At 31.6% G+C, this 12,385-nt stretch overlaps 4 protein-coding genes across 4 annotated transcripts; 2 read left to right on the top strand and 2 right to left on the bottom strand.

Annotated features, from left to right (window-relative positions):
• Window positions 1-15: 15 nt before the first annotated feature.
• Window positions 16-1,061, bottom strand: LOC120136642. The gene has a single exon (XM_039152611.1). The coding sequence runs from the start codon at window positions 970-972 to the stop codon at window positions 67-69; it is 906 nt and encodes a 301-aa protein (XP_039008542.1). The 5' UTR covers window positions 973-1,061; the 3' UTR covers window positions 16-66.
• Window positions 1,062-2,551: 1,490 nt separating this feature from the next.
• LOC120136601 (S-protein homolog 24-like) lies at window positions 2,552-3,001 on the bottom strand. Its single transcript, XM_039152579.1, has one exon. The coding sequence runs from the start codon at window positions 2,999-3,001 to the stop codon at window positions 2,552-2,554; it is 450 nt and encodes a 149-aa protein (XP_039008510.1).
• A 3,972-nt stretch (window positions 3,002-6,973) lies between these two features.
• Window positions 6,974-8,368, top strand: LOC120136643 (arogenate dehydratase 5, chloroplastic-like). Its single transcript, XM_039152612.1, has 2 exons — window positions 6,974-7,649; window positions 7,739-8,368. Exons 1-2 carry the CDS (start codon window positions 7,034-7,036, stop codon window positions 7,753-7,755), a joined length of 633 nt encoding a protein of 210 aa, XP_039008543.1. The 5' UTR covers window positions 6,974-7,033; the 3' UTR covers window positions 7,756-8,368.
• On the top strand, window positions 7,803-8,329 carry LOC120136600 (arogenate dehydratase 3-like). The gene is made up of 2 exons (XM_039152578.1): window positions 7,803-7,824; window positions 7,866-8,329. The coding sequence occupies exons 1-2, from the start codon at window positions 7,803-7,805 to the stop codon at window positions 8,327-8,329; spliced, it is 486 nt and encodes a 161-aa protein (XP_039008509.1).
• Window positions 8,369-12,385: the final 4,017 nt, after the last annotated feature.

Genomic DNA, 12,385 nt, shown 5'->3' with positions numbered 1-12,385 from the left:
AGATTGTACAAGAAAGTTGACAAATTAAGACAAATAATCAAACATGGACACAAGTGAATAGTTTGTTTATGTATTCTTACAGGCATAAATCAACAAAGAGAATTCAACTCTGTCATGTTCATTCTGCGACAACATCTCCTCCAACCAAAGCCGGCTGTCGAGTCCCCTTCTTGTCCTAAACATGAACACAGCAGAGCCGGTGACCGGCTTGAAGAACCAGTCATGGACATCCCACATCAGATCAATTAACAATCCGTCAACGAATATTGTCTGGTTTCCTCTAAAATTCCACAGCAATCTCTTTACATGAATTACCGTCTTTTTGTCGATACAAACGGATAAAACAAGATGCTTTAGGCCCTGATGTTCTCCGCTACATCTAATGGAAACATCATGTAAGATGCCCGTGTCTCTGAATCGAGCCTTGGTCGAATAATGTGTATTGCCCGAACAATGTTCTTGCCGAGAAACTAGACACGATTTCGCCACTTTGGTGGTGCTAGTCTTGAGCTTCTTCGTAATAGTTTCTTCACCGACATGGCCTAGAACAAGGCCCATCTCCGAATTGACCATGACCACAACGTAGAATCCGTTGATCGGTTCGGGTCCCACGTCGTACTCGGCTGTCGATAGATCCCAAATGACCTCGATCTTCGAACGACCAGATTCGGTCACTTTGCTTCCTTTCTTCTTCCCGAAAAACTTCGAATTCGTGTTGAGCTTGAAACATGCAGAAGGGTCATCGTCACCGAAGCTTATGACAAGACCTTGACTGGTCTGATTCTTGGACCATGTGGCTCTGACCAACAGCTGCTTGCCGGTCGAAAGAATCACTTTGTAAACACATGTGACGGCACTTTTTAGAGAACGAACTGAACTTTGAGAGATGCAGGCATTGCTTGGATAGCTTGAGCATGAAGAATGAGAAACATTGACAGCATTTTCACTAAAACAAGAAATAATATCTTTCATTGTCCTAAAAAAAACAGGAACATATGTTGGGAAACCGGACAAATTTCTGTTGGAAACAATAACAAAGCAGGCACAGATTCATCAGTATATAATCAATCTGCAATAAACAGGAAAAGAAACAGACGTGAAATGCCTGAAAATCCTTCCAAGCTATGTTTTCTTTTATCTCTTTAGCCACAGATCATATGAAATATTTATAAAAAAAATTATAAAAAAAAGGAATAAAAAAAGCTAGAAGAAACAAGCTGGAGTGTTGGACTTGGACCTGGTCTGAATAACAGCATTTGTCGTCATCATATAGGAGAATTTGTATATTTCTTTTATACAACCACTTATATTTCATCCCTATGGTTAATCAAAATCAAATATTATAAATTTTATTTTAGTGATTTTTTTTCTTAATTTATTGGCAGAAGGGTCATTGCTACTCATGTAGTAAACTCAATTTATCATTTTTATCCCTATCGTATTTTTCATCAATTTAACTATCTAAGTTGTCTATGGTATTCATCTTAACCCTCGAAGTCCGTATTGACTAACATAACTATTACTCTTCTGCATTTTTCAACACTAGTAATTTCCAGATCAACCAAATATTACTGATGTAGCTTGATGATGACGTGACATTTATTTAAAAAATTAATAATAAAATATTTACTAAATACAACAATTAGAAAAAATCTTCAAAAATTTCACTTAATCTCTTAATCACACTGAAATAAATAATAAAATTTTAGGAATTTATTGTAACCAATGTGTTTAATAAATATTTTAACCTAATCCCTTAATTCACAGATGCAGAAGACTCACAGTTTTGTTAGTAAAAAATAGTCAACGGACATAGAAGGCTAGGATGAACACCATCGACAACTTCGAGTGCTATATTGATGCAAAAAAAATGATAGAAACAAAAATAATAAATTATGTATAATACAAGAACAATAGTGACCCTTAAGTTTAAATTATTCAATTTATATTATTAGAATTCAAATTATTATCCTTACCTCATTCGTTACGAAGAATATCTGAATAAAAAAATAATTTAAAATTCCTTATTTCAATGTCAAATTCCCGATGATATCATTGGACATGTTGCCATTCATATATGAAGCAAAAGTAACTTGGTCAACTCGTGAGATAGTGATATATAACTTGCTCAAATTCCAAGATTATTATTATATATCGAGATGCTCACACGTCTTTGTTTATATTAACCTATTCCAAAATATAATGATAAATATATTTAATTTTTAATAAATTTGAAGAGAGAGAGAGGAGGAGAGCGAGAGAGAGAAATACCTTACCATAGTGCAAATGTTAGGTTTAAGGTGAGGTTAACTATTTGTAGGTCTTCAGGGTGAATAGAATTGACTATCACATAGTAGATTTAGTAGGTAATGGAATTGATAACAGTCACATCAAACGACGGTAACAGTAATAGATGTAAGAAAGATAAACAACGGATTGCAGAACAGATAATGCGTACAAGAATAAATATTTGAAGGTACCGGGACAAAAGAGGAAGCATGCAAGAATAAACCTAGTTTTATTGCTGATGGATCGATAGTACAAGCATCATTCACCAAGTAAACCTCAACCCACAATTTCGAAAATCACTACTAAAATAAATCCCCTGGGGTGTTGCTTGCCAAAAGCAATTCCCAGACTGTTTGCACGACCGAGTTTCATCCCTGGATACAAAAACGGTGATATCATTCAAGGACTTGGGTCCCCAGCTGAAGTTGCACACAAAATGAGTTTTCCTCCAAAAATGAGTGATGAACTTGAACTTGAACTCTTGATCCTTCCAAAGAGCATGGTGTTCGAGATCGTCGTCGTTTGAATGGCACGTGATCTCCAGCGGCTTCGCATTGTCCGGCATGCCATTGATGATGTGAACCTTGAATCGCACACGTAAAAGCACTTTGTCCACCGATTCTTCATGTCCAAGTGGCGTTTGAGAGATGAAACTTGCAAGCAAAAGCATGCAAAAGAAAGGTCTTGTTACGGTATTATGATTGTAAGACATTTTTGCTTTGCATTGGATAAAGATGGGATGGTGTATTTGTATGAATGGAAAAGGAATAATTTAAGGAATCAAATTACATAAAAAAAAAGGAGTTTCAGTTTGTAAATTATGTAGCATTTACCCTGTACTGAAATTATGCAGGAGAAATACAGTTCCACATTCATTATATTAGCCGTTGGTAGGGGTAAATTGGATATATAATAAATTTTCTTTCAACCTCTTAATGTATTTTTATTAATCTAAGTGATGACTTTCAATCATTTGATAATAAATTTTCAAATATCCTATAATCGTTAATGCTCTATTCGATATCTCTAAAATTAATAATCATCTCTTCAACCATTGAGATAACTTGATTTGTTCTCTTAATATATTTTTTTTTTGAAGAACTATATGTTCATTAAACTAAGAACCCAAGGTATAACAAAGACAATACAGCGTCAACATGGAAATTTAAAGGGCGAAGAAATCTAGCAATTATCCATAATCTCCTGTGTATGTTCAAAACTAGACGCAATATTAATGTAAGTGTGAAGATTGAGAGAGTTAATTTAACAGATTGTTTCGCGAACAATGTTGAACGCTTCGTCAAACTATCGCAAGAGGTCATCTAACTATACGAGACTATCATTGTTTCATGATTGGGAGGTATGCCGTGATGAATGCAACATAAAAACATCAAACCATGTAAACGATAGATAAAATTGTGTCATAAAAATAAAGTAACACGTACTATAAAAGTAAACAAAAATCAAACGCTTCAAGAATATACTAAAAGAAAGAAATCAAAACGAAAATGATGATTATTTAGATCTAAATCAAAATAAAACTAAATAAAAAGAGAGACCACAATCTCAGACCGCCTCTTGGAACAGTGTTTTGAAAGAAAAAATTAGATAATTATTTTTATTTTTAATTGTACTTGTATTTAGAAAAGGCATAAAAATAGTTAAAATGATTAATTAATTAATTATTAATATATGTCGATTGAATTTTAATTTGATTAGTATGATTATAATTATAAGATTAATGTAAATGGTCTTCAGAACATCGGGGCATCTTTGGGCAAACAAATTCATTGGGACAATTTCTCAGAAAATGAAAACTTCAAGTTTCTTGTAATTATCTTTGTTGGAATAAATATATAATAATGCAATTATAATTTAATTTATAAAATATTTAAAAATAATTAACTATGATTTTCCAAGAGAATATAATATTTTAACGTTGATAATTTTATTTGGAATATACAAAAATAAAGGTAAAAAGTATTTTTTACAATTTTTTAATTTAACAAACAACCATTATGCTTTTTAATTTGATTAGTTTTAAATTTGTGTTTTTTCAAATTTTAAAATTTCAGTTTTGATTTAGATAATATATAAGAACAATAATTCTTGGTTGTTTGTTAAATTTAACTTTTTATTTGGACGAGCTTTCTCTAGCAACAAACGAAGATTCTTTATAAGTTGTCTGGGTTCATGTATATGTCTTGAAGGGCATAGATTTTTTCCGTACAAACCTTAAGGGATCTAGGAGTTGGTGTTTGAGGAAGCTTCCTGCTTTGCGAGATGAAGCACATCCTAATTTGGATGCTACGAGTGCTCGTGGATTAGGGTTGGAGAGTAGGGTCAAGAAGCACATAGTTCCTTGGTATAAATTGATTTGGTTTCCTTTTCATGTGCCAAAGCATGTTATTATTATCTGGTTAGCCATCTTGGGGAGGCTTAATACGAGAGGCTTGATTGTTAATGGGTCGCGTGTCCTTTGCTATTGTGCTGCTGAGACAAGAGATCACCTATTTTTTTGACTGCTCTTTCTCAAAGGCGAATTGCTACCTGTGGCTTGCAAAGGCCTATGGGTGGGTGGGACTTGGAGTTGCAGTGGGCCGTTAAGATGCTGAAAGGTAAGTCCCTCATCTCTTTCATCCTCAAGCTAACTTGGAATGTTCTCATCTATTTTGTTTTGCTTGAGAGGAATGGAAGGATCTTTGGTAACCATGCGAGCAGTGGGGATGTTGTTTTTGAGTCTATTAGGATAATTGTTGGAATTAAAGCCTATGGTAAATGTATAGATAGAAATGACGAGATAAAAATTTCTCTTTCTATAATTTAGGGTGCGTTTGGTTTGAGGTATGTGAGATTCTTGAGAGAATATTTTTTCCGGAATGTGATTAATCCGTTTGGATCGCAAAGACACCCAACCCCCGGTAATAAGCCATTTCCAACATTGGCATTTTGGGGGCTTATTACCAGGAATGTGATTCCCTCACTCACTTAGTTATTGTTACATTCCCGACATTTTGGACTAAAATGCGCTTAAAACAATTTTTTTTTTCAAAATTATCATTCTTTTGTCGTTGAATAAAAAAATTTGTGTGAAAGTTAAATTACAAATTTATCCTTAAACTATTTTAGATTTACAAAAATAAAATTCTATAATTATAATTTTATATGAAGTTCAGGGGTTAAAATAATATTAAACCTATTTATCTTTTAAATTTTGTAAAAAAAATTATATAAATTTTATGAATTTAAATTTTATAAAGAAAATATATAAATTAATTATAGTAAAATTATATATTTTCACTGATCTTACATTCCAATATTTTCATTTAAATATTTAAAATTCAACTTGTTAAAAATATATATATAATAAGAACAATTTGATAAAATATACATTCCAATAATCTTTTATTCTTTTAATCAAACACTATAATTTTACATTTCTGCTAAACGAACCAAACACAACAATGCAACATTCTCAATAATATGTTAGGTAATATTACATTCCCGTAATCCTATTCCCGGAGGTAATGCTACATTAAGATCCTATCTCTTTGTATGATGCTCTATTTTCTGTAGCAGCTATGCTGCCCTCTTTGGATATAAAGAAATCAACTTATCCAAAAAAATACTGATATTTGAATACAAAAATATTGATATTTATTTAAATCAGAAAATATGTTTTATTCATATTTAATTGTAAAATATTTAGATGCCCACACGACAAGAAATTTTATCCATCTTGTCTTTTTCTTTCTTTGCTTTTACCCATTTTTATGATAATGTTTTGATATATTATATTGGCTCATTAAAAGAGTACAATAATTGAATTTATTATTATATAATTAAGGGTAAACTACACCAATGATATCTCAACTTTTAGGTCCTTATAATTTGGACACCTAAATAAAAAAAAAGTTCATTTTATCGTTAAAGAATACTTTCGTTTGAGTCAACACATCAACGTATCATTTTTTAATAAACATATATTTATAGTAAAATGGTTAATAAGATCATCTTATCAGGGGCTTATTTTAATAAAAAACTGATTTGTGAGTGTATTGACTTTCACGTTATGAACGGTTTAATGATAAAATGTTGAGATAAAATCATTCTTTAATGACAATAACTGAAATAAGAGTTTTTCAATTTGAGTGAATAAAGTACAAGGACCCTAAGAATTGGATGACAATCGATATAATTTACCCTATTATTAGAAAAAACAGTGTCATAAAGTATAACATATGTACGTTAGAAGCAATTGAATGAGTGAAAACAACGAATACGTACACTTTCAACAAAATAAATATTATATATATATATATAAAAGAAAGGTTTTAATTTTTTTAATTTAAATTACTTATTTAAAGGTATTTTCTAAATCTGAATTAATACAAAATTATTATAATAAATGCCGTTTATTCATTTTTAATAAAATGATTGTAAGAAATGTTTTTTTAGTAAAAACACAATAGAAAATGTTTTAATATGATTTATGAATTTTATTTAGAGATGAATTTGTTGTTATTTCTTTTAATATATTTTATTTATAAAAGAATTATTTTATTTTTCATTACTTTTTTAAAGAGGATGGGAGTAGGTGTGAGATTGACCGAAGCAACTTTGGCAGGCCGTTGTGTATATAAAATCCATCATCGTCTTCCATTCTTTTCAGCTTGAGGTTCCCTTTCTCCGAGAGAACACCAAGCTTTCTATTCTTTCCTCTTTGGTTTTTCATAAGGAGAAAATGCAGACCCTTTCTCACTGCCAAAATCTTCATAATTCTTCTCCTCTAATTCGATCTTCCACGCCTCGGTTCCATAAGCTGATTCGGTTGGCCGTACGTTGCGCCTACCACTCTGACTCCGTCCAATTCCCCAATGGCGTCGGTTCGAGCCGGGCTGATTGGCAAAGCTCTTGTGCCATTCTCTCTAGTAAAGTCTTTTCCCAGAACCAAGATTCCCACGACATATTTGAACCTTCCTCCGTCGCTTCCGCCGTAAACGGCTACAAAACCTCCTTGGATCTCAACCTGGTCCCTCTCGACGAGAGCGACAAGCCTCAACCACCTTCGAGACCGCATCTACAGAAGCCGTTAACCGTAACCGATTTGTCTCCTTCTCCGATGCACGGCTCTCAGCTGCGTGTGGCTTACCAAGGAGTCCCCGGTGCTTACTCGGAAGCTGCGGCGGGGAAAGCTTATCCTAACTGCGAAGCCATCCCTTGTGATCAGTTTGAAGTTGCGTTTCAAGCGGTTGAGCTTTGGATTGCTGATCGAGCCGTCTTACCGGTGGAAAATTCACTTGGTGGTTCGATTCATCGGAACTACGATCTCCTCCTCCGGCACCGCCTCCACATCGTCGGTGAAGTTCAACTCCCAGTCCACCACTGCCTCTTGGCTCTCCCGGGTGTAAGGAAAGAGTACTTGACGCGCGTCATTTCTCATGCACAAGCTCTCTCTCAGTGTGAAAACACGATCACCAAACTCGGCATCAACGTCACGCGCGAAGCCGTCGATGATACCGCCGGAGCCGCCGAGTACGTAGCCGCGAACAACCTCCGTGACACTGCCGCAATAGCAAGCTCACGCGCCGCCGAACTCTACGGACTCAACATCCTGGCGGATGGAGTCCAAGACGATTCGAGCAACGTAACGCGTTTCGTGACGCTAGCTCGGGAGCCAATCATCCCGCGGACGGACCGGCCGTTCAAAACAAGCATCGTGTTCGCGCACGAGAAAGGAACGAGCGTGCTTTTCAAAGTGCTATCGGCGTTCGCGTTTAGGAACATCAGCTTGACGAAGATCGAGTCGCGGCCGCACCGGAACAGGCCAATCCGGTTGGTGGACGACGCCAATGTGGGAACGGCGAAGCATTTCGAGTACATATTCTACGTGGATTTCGAAGCATCCATGGCGGATGTCAGAGCCCAAAACGCGTTGGCCGAGATCCAAGAGTTCACCTCTTTCTTGAGGGTATTAGGCAGTTACCCGATGGATATGACGCCTTGGTGCCCGTCAACGGAAGATCACCAAACCCCATGAAAATCAAAATTATATTAAAAAAACAAATAATTTGCAAAAAAAAAATTGTTGAAATTAATTTTATATTTATTTATTTCCGGTTAATTCACCAACAATCAAAAATAAATTGTTGCTGCTGGTGATGTTGGATAAATGTTTTTTTAATTATATAATTCATTATGTCCTTCCAAAACTAGTTTGAATATAAGGATTATACCATGAAACACTAATATATAATTTTTTTTTATTATACTAGACTAAGTACAATACAATATTTGTTCAAAAATAACTTTCAGTCATTTGACATTTAATGTTTATCCCTCTGGTATTTTTATTGCTCGAACCTGAAACCTTAAAGAGTAACAATAATTTTATTACTACTGAGGTAACTCGATTCGTACAAAATTGAGAGATGTAACACTAGGAATTCCCAAAATGTTTGAATAGAAAAATATTTTTTAAAATATAGTTTTTAAAATTGTTTATAAAGTATTATCTATAATTTCAAAAGTGTATTCGATTCTACATGCATTTTTAATAAACAATGGTGAATGGGAGACTCTCAAGTGTTTTAAGGATTCTCGGGAAGATTGGGAGATTTTTTTTTTACTAAATATGTTTTGATATGATTATGAATTAAGATTGGGAGTAAATGAGCGTAGTCAAAAATATGAAAAAGAAAATAATATTTTAGATTAAATTAAATTTAAAATGTTATACTTTTTTAATAATTTAAGCTAAATCTAAAATATTACGAACACGTAATATTTTCAGTTGTTAATCAAAATTGATAAATCGAAAATGTTGTCAAGAAAGTGACACTTTAGGTTTAACAGAAAATATTAACACCTAACTTAAAATATTTTGTTTTTCATCATATTTCAAATGACATGCACTTATTTATTTATATTTAACCGTAAATTAGACTATAATTCCTTAGATTTTTTTGGATAGATTATATAGTAAATATTTGGTGATTCAAGATTTAAAAGAATATATAGAGAAATGAACCATATAGTAATTTTAAGAGATATAATGCGATAAATATATTGGAAGAGATTCGTCTTGCCCGTCTAGCTTAGTTGGTAGAGCACAAGGCTCTTAATCTTGTGGTCGTGGGATCGAGTCCCACTAAGGGTAATTCATAACGGAGGTCTTCCACGAAAACTGCTCTCAACCTAACGTTAAGGGCAGCCTACTACTCTGTCTCTCCCTTAACCCATTACATATGAGAATAGGTCAGCTAATTTTTTTTTTATATCGGAAGGGATTCCATTATATCTTTTATTTTGATCCGGTGGGGATGCCTCAAAATCTATTGGTTGGACATGACAGTATAGGTAAGATATGAATAAACAACTATTACACAAATATTAATATTTTAATATATAGAATGACCCACTCAATCTAAGCTAAAAATTAAAAAGTTCGAATTATTTCATTAGTTTCTGTATCATATTTGATTTATAAGTTTAATCTTGACCTAAACAGTACAAGAATAGTATAACTAAATTGTATATATTTAAAGGGTTCAAATTGGTTAAAATTTATTATTGTTTTTTTAGAGATTTCAAGTTTAAGTAATTATATTTACGGGCTGTGTGCGTTGTCATTGATTAAAAAAAATTATATACATATATTACCTTATAATCACTATGTATATTTAAATTTATATTATATATAAAAACAGCTGCGCCCACCGAAAGGAGAAGGGGGAAATAATAATTTGACTACTAAAAAGGTAGTTTACTCTAAATATAATTACTAAAGTTTTTAGCCGAACATGAAAGGTAGTTTATACTAAAGTTTACTCTAAATATAATATTTACATTTTTTTCTAAAGTTCACGGGTTCAGAGTATTAGAAACTCAGTAGGGTGATTGAGCGTTTATTATTGGTTAAGAGTATTTAAAACAAATACTATTTCGTAATCATCTTAGCATAATAAAAAAAATTATTCACGGTCTTTTATGATTATAAATTGAAGAATATCATGTAGTTAAGTAGGTTTGAATACACATTTTAGTATATGTGATAACAATAATAATGTCAATCGAACTAAGATTCAAATAAGGGCGGACGCCTGATTTATGTTAGGAATTACAAATTTTTAGAGAGTTATATTAGAAATTTAAGGGTTGTTATATTACAAAATTTCAGAAGATGAAAAATTAGATTATCAATACAAAATACAAAGAAAAAAACTTAAACTATATGAAAAATCATAATTTTCAAGACTACGACCTCCCCCAACATCTTCTCGATCCATCCCAAACTCTCAAACTTTTATCTAAGAAGACTATGTAATAAATTTATATACATGAATTACTTAGGCTTCCCTTTGTGAATTAGATTTGCATTGCATTACAACATTATTATTATTATTATTATTATTATTATTATTATTATTATTATTATTATTATTATTATTATTATTATTATTATTATTATTATTATTATTATTATTATTATTATTATTATTATTATTATTATTATTATTATTATATCAATGTATGCTAAAATAAACTAATTAATGAAGTAGATTGGTCCCTTTCCCTTCAATTATTTAGGTCACTTCAAACCTAAAATAGTCAATTTCTAAATCTAAACTAATTGTCATTCATAAAAATTATATTTGGAGCATAACTAAATAAATTATTTTAATTTCAAAATTTTTAATGTTATATCATCATGTAAAATTAAAATATCCTTTTTCCCTAATATTAAAAAAGAAAAAAAAAACTCATTTACATAATACTTACCACTCACCAACCTAAGAGTTAATAAGTCTAAATTAAATTGGGTAGTTAAAATGACAGTTAATAATAATAACAACAACAACAACAATAATAGAGCTTCTTATATAATTATTGGAATATAACTTTAAATTTTATTAATATTAAATTTCGAATTTTACCTTAAATGATTTCTTCTACTACTATAATTAAAATTAATTATAAATTATATCAATTAAAAGTACTTAAAAATATATTAAAATTGTTTGGGTAAAACAATCAAAGATAATAATAAGACTAAATTATAAATTTCATCATTTAATTTTCTTCTCACTCTTATATTAGTCACTAAAATTTAAAATTTTATGTTTACTCATATTTTGATCACTTAAGTTTTAAATCATAAATGAACTAGTACATGACAATCACGTGTGCTTGTGTAGAATATTTTTTTATTGACATGAAATTCATACGTCATCTGGTTCATTACACCTCTTTTATTTCTTTTGTTGATTTTATCTTTTTCACCTAAAGATGATAGATGCAATTGTTATTATTTGGCGTCATTTTTGACCACTCAAGATATTGATAAACTCACCTCATTTTCGTGTACCACTCTATTAGTTTAGATTTTACATAAATCACTTTAAAACTATCTTATATAGTTTAGATTTTACTTGAATCACTCATTATATTGTTTGTTTATTGTTCGTCATTGTTAGTTTGTTACACGAATTATATCGATAGTCCTTACAACATCATGTGTAAATACCAACTATCTTATATAGTTTGAGTCTTGACATTATAAATGGATTAAGTTAGATTAATAGAATTGTCCCTTTAATAAACTATACGATATTGTTAATATCATTAAACTTTCATTTGTTTTAGTTATAACATTGAATTTTAATCTTAGCTTCGATTTTATCAATTTACCTAAGGTTCAATGTTATAATTAAAGTAATCGAAAGTTTAGTTATGCGAACGATAACACCTAAAGTTTAATAACACACAACGTGATTTACTCTGAAAATTATGATATTTACTCAACTATAATATATTAAGCGAATTAATTAAATTTGAAATAGGGTTTGGTGAGGGGAGATGAGGAGTGGTAGGTGGAGATATGGTAGTTGAAAGGCAATGACCAATTACGATCCCCTCATCTCGCGCTTACGTACGTCGGTAATTCCTCCGCTCCCCATGCTTAGGGATGATAACTTAATTCGAAATTGATGAATTTTGATTATATATTGTTGATTTTTTTTTAAAAAAAAAAATTCACGTTTGAGTCGGGTCGAGTCGAATTATTTATGGGAGTGAGGTTGGTAAGGTCGAGTTA

The sequence above is a fragment of the Hibiscus syriacus genome, unplaced genomic scaffold, assembly GCF_006381635.1.
Source record: "Hibiscus syriacus cultivar Baekdansim isolate YM2019G1 unplaced genomic scaffold, ASM638163v2 tig00110634_pilon, whole genome shotgun sequence".
In the NCBI taxonomy this organism is placed as follows: Eukaryota; Viridiplantae; Streptophyta; class Magnoliopsida; order Malvales; family Malvaceae; genus Hibiscus; species Hibiscus syriacus.
This window is presented reverse-complemented; position numbering and strand designations above follow the sequence as displayed.